Source organism: Ammospiza caudacuta, chromosome 9 (genome assembly GCF_027887145.1).
Source record: "Ammospiza caudacuta isolate bAmmCau1 chromosome 9, bAmmCau1.pri, whole genome shotgun sequence".
NCBI lineage: Eukaryota > Metazoa > Chordata > Aves > Passeriformes > Passerellidae > Ammospiza > Ammospiza caudacuta.
Genome location: NC_080601.1, coordinates 39111773 through 39127301, shown reverse-complemented (window position 1 = coordinate 39127301; position 15529 = coordinate 39111773). Strand labels below are relative to the sequence as shown.

Genomic DNA, 15529 nt, shown 5'->3' with positions numbered 1-15529 from the left:
ACTCTAGGCACTTACCAGTTGCACTGCATCTCTGACTCCATGAATAGAGAGTGCTTCTTGTGTCAGATGATGAAGGATTTGATTGCTATGTGCTGCCTCTTTCCCTCCTTTAAGTAGTAAACCATTTCCACTGGCTATGGCCAAAGCAGACACCTGTCAAAGGAGTTTATTATTGGGAAAAAAACCCCAACTTCAAATGTATTGGGGTTCTTTTGTCAGAATAACACCTACAAAATAAAACCATGTTTTTTTGTTCAGTTGATTTATTAAATATTAATCTAGTTTTCCTTTCATGGCAGCACATTTAACTCCAGAAATTAAATACGCTAATTTCAAGAACAAACTTGAGTTTTCAGGGTGCTATTGCGATGGAGAGACTACAGTGAACAAGTCAGAAGAAACTGCGGACATAGGGCTTCATATGAATTGCACGGCTGTGTGGGCAATTACCCCAAGGAGAATAACTTTAGCTGCAAGAACTCTTGTCTCTAACCATTCCAGCAGAGAGTGGTAAATAAGCTCTTCCTATGAACAGGAAAAACATTTTCATCATGCTGTCTAAAACAGGAGTCATAAGCAGACAACACTTGCTCTAAGCAAAAATAATAAAAAAATTGAGACAATAGGCCCAGCATCATCTTTGCTTCCATGTTTATCACCAGAAGAAACCGACAGATATTGCTGTCCTCCTGTTGAAGGTGTTAGATTTCACCCATTTAAGTCCAGCGACGCAAGAGGGTTTTGCTCCTTTCCACCTTGGAGTACATCCCATGCAAAAAGCTCTTTTCAAAACTTATTTTACTTTTGTATTCTTTTTTGTATTCCTCATTCCAACTTTACTATGGCCTCACAATTTGTCCACCTACTTAAAAAAAGTTTAAAAGTATGCACTCCTTTGGAAAACAAAATCACCTCCTCTCCAGAGGTGAGTTTATTCTCTTTAGAATAAACAAACTCAGTATTTTAAGTTATTTTGCTGTATTACTGTCTTCTGGGAAAGTATCATTATCATCACCTGTATGTATCATTATCATCACCTGTATATATATATTCACCAAACATACACTCATTAAAGTATCTATTGTATATTGTTGAGATGCTGATGTCAAAATTAGCCAGGCTCTCATCTAATAAGAAGTTAGCTTGGTGGCACACTTCAGATCCTGATTCATAAAATAACCAGCCAGATACATCTTTCCCCTTCTAGTATCAAATAGGTAATAATAATCAAAATGCTTGATAATCTACCTCATTTGAAAAGAATATTGAAAACAAGAAACACATTAGAAAAACACACTGAAGTGTAACCGTCTGGGAAGTCTGCCTTACATAACCATCATGCGTCTTTTTAACTTATATAATTAGACATCAAAAAGCCATCTGATTGTATTTCAAAAGTACCTTCTATCTGGCCCTCCAGATCACTATCACAAAAGGAAACTAAACAAATAAGCTTATTTAAGTAAAGAGGCATAAGATTAAAATAAAGGTTTTGACCTGGTTTGAAAAAATGAAAAGAAAAAAATACCAAGAATTAAGACACAAAAATTTTTGTGATTAAAAGTAGAACACCAGGTAAGGGGGTTTCAAAATGGTTCAGTCTCAAAGACTAGTAGAACATGATTACACTTCAGAACAACAACTGGATTTGGTGGAATCTATGCAATACAGTCTCTGAGGGATGCTTGCAATTTCACCCTGTAAGTTTTAGAGGCAAACATGCTGTTTGTATATGTTCACTTGAAGCTTATTAAATCTTAACCCAAACAAGCATGAGATGCAGTAGTAGACTAAGAGGAGAGACTGCTCCTCTCAATCAGAGACCCTCCTACTATCAGATACAGGATGGGACAAAAATCATGCAATTCAAATGCAGAGTTATCAAAGATTATCCTCTGAAGTTGCATCAGGAAGCCTAATGTGAGTATGAGGACAGGAGGTTAGCAAGAAGCAAAGCAACTACCAAGACAAGCTATCCCAAGTCTGTAAAACAAAGCAGGGGAAGGGAGGGCAGGGCAGGGAAGCCAGCAGCAGTCAGTCTAGTGTAAGTTTTAAGATACAACAAAGAGAAAGAGGAAGGCATCACCTATGCAAGGCAGGAGACCTGGGCTGAAGCCCAGGAAGACAGACACAAATGTTCCAGTATGTTCAACAAGGTAACATACTGGTTATTTGTAACAGTGCTGGTAGTCAAGGAAGACTAGTGCCTTTTTGTTTCATAGGAACTTTTCTTACCGCATACTCCTTTTCACTGTAAGCAGGGACTATTCACAAAAATCTGGCATGAAGTACGAAGCTGTCCACTCATTGAGCCTCACATCCTCAAAGTGGCTGTACCCATCATTTTCTACTCAAACACCTGCTCATTAGAAAACTCCTCAATCAAGCTTCCTAGATACCTAATGTTAATTGTAGGAAGAAATGTTGCTAATTGGGTTTTTTTTTGTTTGTTTGTTTTCATTTTAAAATCTACTTCAGTTGCTCAGTAAAGTAGTTGGGAGTTAGAAAGTAAGACCAAGGTTGCCTCTGCAACATTAGTTAAGCACCCGTATTTTCATGCATTTTTAACAGGACTTACTTATCGCAACACTTCCACACAGTGCTGCAGAGGAAAGCATTTGCCCTTAACATAACTGCCTTATTCCTGGTATAAGACAAATGATTAACTGAACACTGCAGAAGCAAGTCCTGAAAACACCTCTACATAAAAAACAGTGATGCCAAAAAAATCAATTGTAGAAGAATCCAAGCAAGAGTCCTTTGAAACAATACTTTTTGTAGTCTCTTGTTTGCTTGCCAAAAGCAATACTCAACAATGTAATCTACCTAGCTTACAAACCTGTGGAAGACAGTCAGGACGAGATTCGAAGATGACGAGAAGGACACCAATTGGCACTGTAACCTGCTCCAAATCCAGGTCTTTTGCTATTCGAGTTCGTCGAATTACACGGCCGACACTGTCCTGCGAGGATGCTGCAATCTGACGCAGACCAATAGCCAAGCTGTTTAGCTTTGAAGTAGACAGACTTAGGCGTTTCAACAAAGGGAGGGCTAATCTTCCTAAAAGAAAGAAAAAGTTGTGCTGAAGATAGACTGGTCTTCCTAGGCTCAAGCAGAAATTACTTAAATGAGTGCTGAACCTAAGGAAATATTTCCCACACCCTAGCAAGTAATCTACCTGAGATTAAAAACGCATAGCAGCAAGTCTAGTAGTCACAATAAAACCCCTCAAATAGGATGACTACCTCACACACCACATTTTCAATTAATGAGGTTTAAGTGCTTGGTACATGAAGCAACCACACAAACTACCAACATCCAGAAAGATAAGGTTTGTCCTATTTCATGTACTGAATGCATGACTGAATTTCCTACAAACTTCTACCCTTGCAGTATTTCTGGAAGGTCTAGGCAGTAATTGCATCCTTCTGTTTTACAAACAGAAACATCAAAGCACAGACACATAGCATTTCTGTGCAGACTGGGCAAGAACAACTTGAATTTTCTAGTCTGAACACATTCAAACAGTAAGTTAACCCAGCAAATGTCCCCTCAAATACTCTGGTCAGTGGTGCCTTCCACATAGTGGAATTCATGATGTGTCCTTTTCATATACTTGTTATGCCACCAAGTACGCATCTCAATCCCAGCTTCTCAATGAATGTATCAGACTAACACAGAAGAGGGGGTTTCATCTGAGGCGCCTAAAGAGAACCTTCTTCAATCAGAAGGGGACAACTGATGCTTTGGCAAGCATCAATTTAAGTGTAGAGATGATAGCCTTCCCTTCAGGAACCAAACATCACATTAACCAGCCCAGAAGATACTCACTTTGTTCATGACAGTTACAGAGATATTTGTTCCATTTTTAAAAAAAATTTTTAAAATACACTACTTGGTGTTTTACACTGCCTCAGTATCTTCTCTGATGAAGGCATCTGTTTTACGAATGAAGGAGGCTGCGGCTGTTTACACTGCCAAGTTCTCAAAGTCCTGGGTTCAATAATCTGTGTCAGCAATACTGCCCAATCCCAGGTGACAGAAGATTCTAGTTCTGCTCATTTGTCTTGAAGCCTAGAGAGGTCCAAGATGACAGTATTACTATGGAAGGCTTGAAGCAATACCTTTATTTTCAGCCTCCTCTAAGTCCTTCTTGTTTGCCAAGAGAATTTCTTCCCTCTGGTCCGTTAGTAAGTCAGCAAGACGATAAATAATCTCTGCTCTCTGAAAGAGAAAACATTTTCTAAACTGACTCCTTACTCAAAGTCCATGCTGTTTGACACCTAGTTCCTATAGTCCATTTATGCTGACCACATCCTCTCACTATCTTAACCTTCCTCATACTTGGGCAGCTGATTTTTCCAGCATCACACTGAAAAAGAAGACCAAACACTGCTTCAGCCTTTACCTTGCTCTTTATTATCTTGCTTTCCTTTCCCAGTCTTCTTCACCAAACTCACATGTTCTCCCTTTAAGACTACCTTGTACCACATCATACTCACCTAGCTGCAGAGTATTAATTGTCTACAGCTCCACTTTTGTATACATGTTGTATGCTAAACTCAGGTGTGAATGGAGCAAGTTATTCCAGCCAATTCTTCAGCAGCTTGAATCACAATTCACTTCTGTTTGTTACTTGATGCTATCAAAATTTTTAAAAACCCCACATGAAAGCTCATATTACTTCACAACCCCAAGGAACATGATCTTTGCTTTTATCATCTTTAAGCAGGCTACAATACAAACAATGAATATGACACAGAAATAACAGATTCTTGTCCCAAGAGGTTCATTTATGTTATAAGCCTATGTTGTAAAACTTGCCACACATGCACATTATTAACAATTTGGTCATATCGTTCTGTCACCTGCTCAGGCTGTAGAGCCGCCAAGGTCCTGCCACCAGCTCGAGCCATTTCAGCCTGCTGTTCCACAGTAGGGCCTGCAAAAAAACCCCAAAAATATTGTATGCAGACAAAGTAACAGCACAGGCAGAATTGAGCGCTAGCCCATTTGTCTTCCAATTCTTTATTAGAGCATATTTAGAGCATGAAACAGCTTTTAACAGACAAATTCAAGAAAAATGTTGTATTCTAATACAGAAAAGTCTGTACCTGACACAAAAATACTGTTATGGTCCCTACATAAACAATCATCACAAAGATTCTGTCTCTGTGTAACAGCAAGTGTGCAGCATGGATCAAAAAGGCTCGATAAAGGCCAAAAGAACAACAGGATACCTAAGTCACTAGGGCATAGTAGGCTACTGAAAGAAAAGAGGCAAACTTTGATAAGTTTAAGTATCCAGCTGAGGAATGTATGCATGGGAACACACAAACAATAATGGAAACCAAAACCCTAGTAACAGCTTACAGACAAATTGCTTTCCCTGCCTTTGCATGTATGCATTTTAGAAGCAAGGTGCGGAAAATAGATTGTGCTTCTGTTTCAAGTCACCGTGTTCAGGCTGCATTTCTGCAAAGAATTCTCAAGTAGCTTGTGAAAAATCTGCCATTTTCAACTCTCTTGAAATAGCCTGTAAATCAGGTATCTTGAACCCAACTTCCATTTAAGAAGAGTCCCGTGGAAACTGCCAGAGTAGGAATTATAGAGAGGTATAGAGGGAAGTGTAAGAAAAGAACGTGTGGACATGAGAATAATTGGACTAATTTAAGACATCTTAACCCAGCTTCTTGAAGTGATTACAAAATATGGCATTTTTTATTATTCTTGGAGAAAAATTATGTATGAAAGCAGATATACTTGACTTTTTAAAGTTACTTGAATTTCCAAAGTGTGGCTTTTGGAAGATAGAAGACAAAGAGATGACCGGAATAAAGACCACAACAGTCCACAGGGACAGACTTTTGCTACTTACAATATTTGTGACTCAGAACGGGACCACAAGATTAGAATCTTTACTGCTGATACCAGCTTATTATAGTGAGGCTAACCAAAAAGGTACTTGAGCATAACGACACCAAGTGCGTTCAAAGGATGATCTGACATATTTATACAAGAAATCCATTAAGGATTCCTATACACAAAGAAATTCACTTGGCTAAAAGTGAAAGTCAAAAGTACCACCCCAGTATCTATTCTGCTAAGGTGAAGGATCTTTGGTCTGATTTTATCACACAGTTCCAGCAATGCAGTGACAGGAAAACACTCCTACCTACCATACTAGAAGACTGAGTCATAAAAGAAATTAATGATAAAAAATAAACCTAAACACTACCTTAGTTAAGTAGCACATTCTATATCCATATTCTCAGAGTGAAATCATGGATACTTGATGATAACTCTTAAGACTAAAAAAGGCAAAACTTCTACTCTACTCACTGAATTCTTCAAATGCAAGTCTGATGTACCACTTTATCAGCTGGAGGGAAGAAGAGCAGGGAATTCAGCAGTTTCTACCCCTACTTCAGAAAATATCTTTCAAAATCCATTTTGCAAACAGAGAGTGGTTTTCTAGTTATTGCACAGCTCTAGACAAATTTTAACTCTAATTTTTCAGGAAATCTCCACAACTTCAAAGTACACATTAACTCTGTACTCACCTGCAGGTTTTACCTCTGAAAAAAAGGTTCCTACTTTTTTCCCTTCTACAATATCTGTGATGACATGACCTGAGATCTTTGGGTGAGTTCCATTTGCAATCACTACTGAAGTGCCTCCTTGCAGGGCCCACAGAGCTGCTTTCACCTACAGGAAAGGACAGAGCCAGTTGCAAGAGATCCACTGGTTATTTCAATCACCGCTCTCAACAAGAGTTCTTGGTCCATTCTGATGGCCAGATTGATCACTTATGCTTTCAAAGAGCATTCAACACACTTTGGGAATCTCTGAACTTCAGTGCTGGAATACTGATATTTGCTTAATCCTTCTACAGTATGCTAAGTTTGCATAATTATTAGCTCATTAGTAAGGGTCCTTTGAAATCCCTGTGTACTGACTGGTCCTAAGATTAGCCTCTTTGCACATTTTTGAGCAGAATATTATTTCTCTCAAATCCCAGATGCTATCTGCTGAAGAGGTACTGCCAGTGATTTCCTTCATTTATTTTCCCAGTCAAGTATTTGCCAATATGGGCAATATTATCCACTACTTATATTTAACTATGTGTCATTTATTTAATTGCAAAAGCTTCTCTGCTTACTCACTTCTATGCTTTCCTAATACGATTCTAAAATTTGGTATTACAGTCCACAGTCACTATGAGACACAAATGTAAGATAGGCCTATTCCATCAAACTCAGCTACCAAAAGATCATCAGCCACTTCATTATTGCTCAAATTTCACACTAAAAAACAAGATTTGTTCTTTGAGCCACTGTTTTCTATTATTGATGCTACAGTTTTCCAAAAATGTCTCCTACATTCTCAACTGTAGTAAATTTTTGTTACAACATCTGCATCAAGATTTGCCTCTATGTGACTCAAAAGACACCAAGTAACTTTTACAGATTAGTACTTCCACAATAAAGTACTCTCTAACCTTGGCAGCTTTACCTTCAATACCTGGAATTATCTGAACTATCCTACAAGCCAGATAAAAGAAAGTCATTCCTGAATAAGCTTTGTACATTCCATAGTTACAAATGCCTCCTCTTTTTGACACCTTCCAGCCCATGCTCTGATACCTAAGCGTTCAGAAAAGGGAATAATCAACAACATAACTGGTGAAGAATTTTACTTTGGTCTTTTCCTGCTTAGTCAAGATCTGCTTTGGTTTTTACAGACAACTTTGAGATACGTCCCAGGGAAACCTGCAGCAATTAATACTACAGCAGTGCATATCTCAGCCTCATGAGAGACATATGCTGCAGTCAAACACACCCATGTTTATCTACTCACAGCAATGAATACTGAGACCACTTGACTGTACACAGGACTAAAACCCATTAGCCCTCCCACCTCTACTAATCTTGCGCTCAAAAACTGAAGTACCTTGGTCTCCACCAATATATCCTTCAGAAGCAAACAGTACATTGTACAAACTCAGAAAGGAGAGGGAGGTACCATATCACATTTAAGAGACAGAGATTCCCAAAGTCTTTGAATTATCACACATGAAAGAATTGAGACGGACTCTAAACCACAAAAATACAGATCCAAATGTCACCTTTTAAAATCTACTTGAGTGTAATTCTTTACTTGCTCTTTTCAATTCACACTGACCTACAAGAAAAGCAAAAGGAATCCACATACCATTTCAGGGTACTCAAAAAATAGTTGAGGCTGGAAAGGATCCCTGGAAATCATATAGTCCAACTGCCTGCTCACAGCAGGGTCAACTAGAGCAAGCATCATCCAGCCAGGTTTTGAACATCTCCAAATAGAGAATCCACAAGTTCTCTTGGCAACCTGCTCCAGTGCTTCAGCAACCTCATTGTAAAATTCTCACATTTCAGTTTATTCACTTGTATTTCATTCTGAGCCCATGGCCTCTTGTCTGTTCCCTGGATACCACCAAGAAGAATCTTGTTCTGCCTTCCGTAAACTCTTCCCTCAGTTACTTCTAGCCAAACCTTCTCTTTTCCAGTGTAAACCATCCTAGCTCTCAGCCTCTCTTAGTGTGACAGTGCTCCAACTCTTTAATCATATTCATGTCTCTCTGCTGGTTTCACTGTAGCATGCCATGCCCTTCCTGTACTGCAGTATCTAGAACCACACACAACTCTACAGATGTGGTTTCACTAGTGCTGAGTAGATGAAAGTAATAATTTTCCTCGACCTGCTGGCTGTGTTCTTTTCCATACAACCCTGGTTAGCTTGCTTTGCCCAAAGGCCATATTGCTGGTGTACATCCCATGTGGGGTCTACCAGGATCCCTATGCCCTTTTCACTGAACCTGCAGTGAAAGGCAGTCAGTTCTCCAGCTCATACCAGTGTCCCTAGGCATAAGACTCAGCATTTCCTTTTATTGAATCCTAAGGTTCCTGCCTGCCCATTCCTGCAACCTGCCAAGATCCATCTGAAGCACAAGATCCATCCAGCAGCACAAAGCACAGCCATCTCATGTAGCTCCCTCTCCTTCCCAATTGTGAAGTAATTATTCCATATTTCTACCTTGGCTTCCATGCCACCCATTCCCACTCGGGATTTGGTTCCAAATGTTACGGACTGCTGATCTCCTGGGTAGAATATGTCAATAAGCTTTGCGTCATCAGACCCTGGAGGGCTGTCAAAGAGTCCTGAAATAAATCATACAAATCAGTTATATACCTTCATGTGGAAAGCTCACCCATGAAAAAAGGAAAAAAAGAGAAAACAACAAAAGCAACCAACATGAGGATAAAAAGCTGTGTTCTGCTTTATAGGACTGAAAACTTCCACTGAATCCTTCTTGTCATGGGACTCAAAGCATAAAATTCTTAACTGGCAGACCCAAAAGGTATAGGTTTATTGAAGACCTAAAAATAAGAAGCCAAAAGCCCATATGCTGAATAGCAGCAAGCAAGCTGGAAGGTAATGACATTTGGTTGAGGTTTGAGACAGTTTGCAGCTTTCAGATGTTCAAAATCGGGCCTTACACACACCTCAACTGAACTTACAAACCCTAAACCGAACTGGCAAAGAATAGTCCTCCTCATCAAACACTCAGACAATATTCTTGAAAGGTGGATTGCACAGTGAGAAAACAAGCAATTCAGAAACACGTAAAAAGGATAACTATTCAATTCTACTAAGAAGAAACAACAATACAGAGACATGCTCTTATTAGCATTTTTTAAAATCAAGTAATTTAATGTCACTACGCTTGGAATTGAATGACACTTTGATTTACCCAACATATTAAACTTCAGCTCTACCACTACACTTCCCAGAAATGCTATGTGCACAAATATTGCCACAACAAACTAGAGAGCACACGTGCAGTCTGTCTGTGTGCATCCTTGATAGCATGGGAAGTAGAGGACATCTCTCCATAAACAAGCTGTCACATTGAATTAATAAGCTTGGAGGAGAGGTGGGCTGGTTTGGGTTTTTTTTACAAACTCTTTTGACTATTTCTGAGTTCTAAGACAGTCATTTTGACCAGGATCAACCAGGTAGAACAGAATTAACCAGCTAGACTAGAATGAAACCCAGCTGCATCTGCTAAAAGAAACAGTGCTTATGGAAAGACACCTCTTTCCTCCTCAGGGCCACACGCATGTGCTGAAGGCCAGGATCTACTGAAAGAAATCCATCTGGAGAAGATGAAAAGAATATGTGACTAAAGGTGACCTGGACTGCATTGACCTGAAACTGTACCCATTACCTGCCTCTCTCTAGAACAGGAAGTTCAACATCCATAGGTGACAGGCTTATGTCACAACACCACAGCTCAGAAGACTAGAGCAGTGTAAGTCAAAAGTAAGAGAGACAGAAAAAGCTAGCAAGACCCAGGTACCTGGAAAACAATGACCACGACTTGCTATACACTGATAATTCACTGACAGAACCTGCTGTCAGAAGAAAAAAACTATTGTAGAATAGTATTTGGTTTATACTCCTGATTCAAGACACATAGCTTTTATCCTGCATACTATTCCTGACTATCATACAACTCTGAGAAGCTATCAGAAGTACCATAGTACATGTGGTACTCTGGGATCTGGAACAGGTCTCAGGTTCACATGCATTCTCACCCACTCAGATTCAACAGTGTGTCAGTCAGTGTTTGGTTTGCAACGTACTACAATAACTCCTTAAGGCCTTTACCCAATGTTGATGCCACAGCATCAACACTGGGTATAGGCCTTAAGGAGTTATTGTAGTACATTGCAATTGTCCTTGAAAAACAGATGAACTGAAGAGATAAGTAAAACTGGAAAAGAGGTTGGTTTGACAATCTGACGCGTTTCACTAAAATCAGAAATAAAAGAAATTACTCACTAACCTTCCACATCTGAAAGTACAATCAGGAGATCGGTTTTCATTTCCACAGCCAGTCGTGCTGCCAGACTGTCATTATCCTTCACACTAATTACCTGCAATACACATGCATATCAGAAGCAGTGAATAGTGTGAGGAACTAAGAAGTATTTGGTGCCAACATAAAAAAGCAATTTACCTCAGTACTAACAAGTCCTTCTGTGCTACTTTTTTCACACCCACTGGAAACTTCAAAGGTGATTTTTGTGTGAAAGTACATATGCTTCAGTAAAGTGGTATCCAAATGAGAAGCAGTGTCATCAGTACTTCCATTTCTCCACCTTGGTGCCCAGTGACAGGGCAAGAGGCCCTGTCTAACTGACAACTGTTTTACTAAAAACTAACTGACGCTGTTTTAAGAAGGAGTGCTGAAGAGGCATGCTTGCTTTTGGTAAAGCAGACAATATTTGCCGTGGTTTCACCCCACAACACTGTATCATGCCAAATACAGAGAGTTTTCCAGCACTCTCTGTCCACATACTAATTCTGTATCTTTGTTTCTCTGCTGCAGACTTCAGAGTCCCCTGTTATGGCATTAGTCAAGTACACATCAGTGCTGCACCATCTGCAAGCAGGACCCCCCTCCATTGCAATACTTTACCCACATTTACCCCCTGCAGATCACTGTTTGGCTCTGGAGGTGGAACAACTGCATCGTTAGTGTTAATTATAGGGACAATATTCATCCTTAAAAGCTCATGTAATGTTCCATTTAAGTTGCGACGCTTCTGCTCATCGTGGAAATCCAGATTGGTGACTAAAATCTAAGAGGAAAAAAGAAACTATTTAGCCTACCACCTTTCCTGTAAGAACATCATATAAACCTATGTATTTACATGTCATAACAGAGCAGTCATGCCTTTTGGGTCACTACAGAAACATACAGAAACAAAAGCCCCACATTTAAAAGATATAGAATAAAAGTGAGAAATATTCTTTCCACAATATGAGCTGAAGCTGAATTCCACTGAAGTCTGTAATAGCCTATCTCAAGCTGGTAGGTCACACGTTCCAAGAATGAACTTGGAAAACAAGATTGAACATAGATGCTCATGATAACTACTAAGGCCGTGGACAATTCAATTTTGAGATTGCTCAAGGTGCTGCCTTTCCAGTTTTTCCTCCCTTTTTAATACTCCTACTTGTAGCGAGCAGAAGGGGTGCTCTATATCAAAACTTCCACTCACTAGAACTCACTTGCTCTTCTGAAATAATCTTGCCTCCTGCATGTAGATAGCACCGCTTTCTTTTGGTTGTTTTTTGTTTTAAGACAAAAAACACCCTCAATGTCTGCTCTGGAGAGATTTATTTTTTGTTTTTACTCTGTCGTTGGACATTTGAGAACTAAGCAAACAACTCCACCACTCAAATGTACAATAGCACTTGGAATCAATGTGTATGCTAAGCTTTTTGGCATGGGCAATGAATTATTTTATATCAAAGGAATGATGGTTATCTACAGATTTGAACAAGATTACAATCCAGCATGACCTATCATGATTTTTAGCTATGTTATAAACAATTTGGACATATTGGCTCTACCATATTACAGTAAGGAGTTCCTCCAAGAAAACATCATACTAGGCTCCTAAATTTGTTAGAAGTGTCTAAACAAATAAGGCCTTACAGTTAAAGCAATTCTGCATTTTCAGAGTATCTAAGATACGCAAAGCCTGTTTAAGAGTAATTCAAGTGATACAAGAGTAATTCAACTTGCAGCCTTCAGTATAAGACCCAGGCCAGGGATACATCATCCATAAGTCGGAAAGGTTCCAAGAGGAGATGGACAGCAAGATCTGAAGTGTGGATATGTACTTCTGTCAGCTTTACAGAAGGCATTGCAGTTTAGCCACTTGTAGTTTTTAAACCCTCCCTTTGGACCATCAACTTCAGGTTTTGTGAAGAGATCTTAACAGATCCTCCCTGCCTATAAAAGAGCAGGACACACCTGAACTCCAAAAAGAAAAAGCATATTCATTTTGTCTTAATAATAGATAACTCAGTTTCCAAAATATTTAGCAAGGCACTCTCGTATACTACCATTTATGTGACAACAATAAGGTCCAAAAGCATCAAGTCAATCTAGGAAAGAAGGAGTGCCTTACTTGAGCTGCACAGATGCTGTACTGTGTAAACATGGCCTCATACAGAGCCATTAATCCACTCTGCCCAGCTGCTGCACAGGCTCGGGCCTCCAAGACCGGAATAGCCTACAAAGACAAAGAGCAGCTGTTGAACAGGCAGTACCCAACAGTCAGGGAAAAGCAGGAGTGCCACCAGCCTCTCACCATATCTTTTAGCTGACTCTGGCCTGAATGAAGTGCTTGTCTCACACTCTGAGAAAGCAGTATCTCATGACGCAACCGCTGCTTTCCAAAAGCTACAGCCCCACTGGTGACAATCATCATCTCTCGGCCCTGATTTTGCAGCATTGAGACCTGTAAGTACAGGAAATAAGAAACAGTGCCTGGCATATGATCAGTGAGAGCAAAACAGTCCTGGCTACTATAACCTTGTGCTCACCAATTCCTGCTGACACAAGGATTTTGATTTCTCTATGGATGTGCAAAGCAAGGCAATCGCCCTTCATGATACTTCTACACACTTTCCCAGCCACTTGGAAGCTATGCCAAGGATTGCATGCAATCTATAACTTCTTACAAACCTTCTTTTCACAAGACCAGCTTTTGTGACAGAAAAATACTTGAATCCCTCCATTCCCAAAGCTACCATTATACAGTAACTGAATTCTAGAAGTGAAGAGGCCAACTTCCAATAGTAAAGCTTTTGATTACTTCCTCCTTACATTTATCAGACCAGATTCCTTTCAAAGCCCCAAAGCTAAATATCTTACATGAGTTACATGTATTAACTTAACTTTACTTCCCAGAAAGGACATGTTCAGTGCTCACCAAGATAATCCTTTCATTTTGGAGAAGAAATACACGAATTGATCCCATCAGTTTTTCCTACAAGTAATGAGGTTTCAGGCTTTTCTTTGGAGGAACTCTGCTAATGCTCAGGTGATCAAGAAGGGTTGACTCATTTTGCAGAGTTCACATCCTTCAGTGCCACCTTCCCACTACAGACAACTAGTGCCCCATGTCTTACTTATTGCACAAAATTATCACTGTGCAAATTTCTCCCTCTATACTGGGTTTGGCCAAGATGGAGTTAACGTTCTTTACAGGGGTCTGTATGATACTGTGTTTCAGATTTCAGTTCTAAAACAGTTTTGGTAACATTCCAATGTTTTGCCTATTGCTAAATAGTGCTTGCACAGCATCAAAGCCTCATCTTTCCTCCATGAGGAGCAGCATTAGCACCGTCATCAAGGCTTTCCTTGTTCCACTATGTTCGATCCCAGCAGGTAAGGTAGCAGCTGGACACAAAGTTCAGACAGGACACATTTGAGACAGCTAACTTACACTGGCCAAAGGGACTCCTCACATCATATAATGTCACACACAGTAATAGAGTTGCAGAACAGCAAGATGCAGGAGGTTATCTTCCAACGTGGCCATGACTCAAGAACTAGCAGGGCATTGGTCTGCTTGTGTGAGGCAGCGATTGCTATCACAGATTTCTTTTCCCCTCTCCTTGACTTATTAAATCTTTATTTCAACCCATGAGTTTTCTTACTTTTGCTATTCCTGTTTTCTTTCCAATCCCACTGGTGGTGGGAACAGGTGAGGGGAGCAAACAAGAATCTGTGTGGATGCTTAGCTGATAGTCAGGATCAACCCACCACACCTTCAAAAAACAATTTACTGAGTTACATGGTCTATAGTACTGCAGCATAAGGGGTTGAAAAGGGAAAGGCTAACACATTGTTTTAAAGAGTATCAATATTTTATGATGGTTTACTACAATCTCCTGTAGCATCCAACAATCACTGAATACCTGAAGTAAACACAAACGCTCGGAATTACCTGCTCTACAATAGAAGCCAGCCTCCCAAGGGCCAAGCCACACTCATCCCCTCGAGTAACAACAGCACTACCCAGCTTTACTACAATCCGTTTTGCATGCTTCAGCTCACTGCGGTGAGCAAACGATTTTCCATGTGCACGGCTGAGTGGCACGGTGATAAATGGAATGTTGCTCCAACAACGGATGGATTCATTCCTTAATCTTTGGCAAGGGAGATCTGTGGACAGAGAAAGAAATAAAAAAAACCAAACCAGTTTTAAGTGTTTCACTGAGACTTTTGACCCTTCACAATAAACTTCCCTGTAACTGAGAATGAGAAGGTAGCCTTTAATTCACTGAAACAAAGTGAGAAACAGGAGTATCAGAGCAGCATTAACCATTCCTAAGGTATAGAAGGCAATATCCCATGCAACACAGAGCTCTGACTCTGGGAATCTAGAAGACCAAACTAAAAGACACTGTAAAAGAGCCTATATAGCTCACATCTCAAGGACTAGTTTTAAAAACAATCTACTTTGCCTTGCCTCATTAGATAACAGCTTCAGAGAGTTTTCCTGTCTGAAGTAGCATAGAAAGCCTGATTTTTAGAAAAGAAACATAGCTTTTACAAAATCTCTAAGCCAGGTATTTTTGCACATTGCTTAACTAGCGAAAATGAAGGGGCATGACA

At 39.8% G+C, this 15529-nt stretch overlaps 1 protein-coding gene across 6 annotated transcripts in view; it reads right to left on the bottom strand.

The window, feature by feature from the left end:
- ALDH18A1 (aldehyde dehydrogenase 18 family member A1) overlaps positions 1 to 15529 on the bottom strand; it is a 32186-nt gene that overhangs the window by 5775 nt on the left and 10882 nt on the right. For 5 of the 6 annotated variants that reach the window (XM_058810229.1, XM_058810231.1, XM_058810228.1 and 2 more), the window contains exons 3-13: positions 14859 to 15076; positions 13215 to 13364; positions 13032 to 13136; positions 11532 to 11690; positions 10892 to 10982; positions 9076 to 9200; positions 6564 to 6708; positions 4869 to 4942; positions 4125 to 4224; positions 2840 to 3060; positions 16 to 153 (exon numbers count right to left, since the gene is read on the bottom strand). In XM_058810229.1, coding sequence (XP_058666212.1) covers positions 16 to 153; positions 2840 to 3060; positions 4125 to 4224; positions 4869 to 4942; positions 6564 to 6708; positions 9076 to 9200; positions 10892 to 10982; positions 11532 to 11690; positions 13032 to 13136; positions 13215 to 13364; positions 14859 to 15076 — 1526 coding nt within the window. The remainder of the gene's footprint in view (positions 1 to 15; positions 154 to 2839; positions 3061 to 4124; positions 4225 to 4868; positions 4943 to 6563; positions 6709 to 9075; positions 9201 to 10891; positions 10983 to 11531; positions 11691 to 13031; positions 13137 to 13214; positions 13365 to 14858; positions 15077 to 15529) is intronic. The other variant, XM_058810226.1, reaches the window with a different exon arrangement.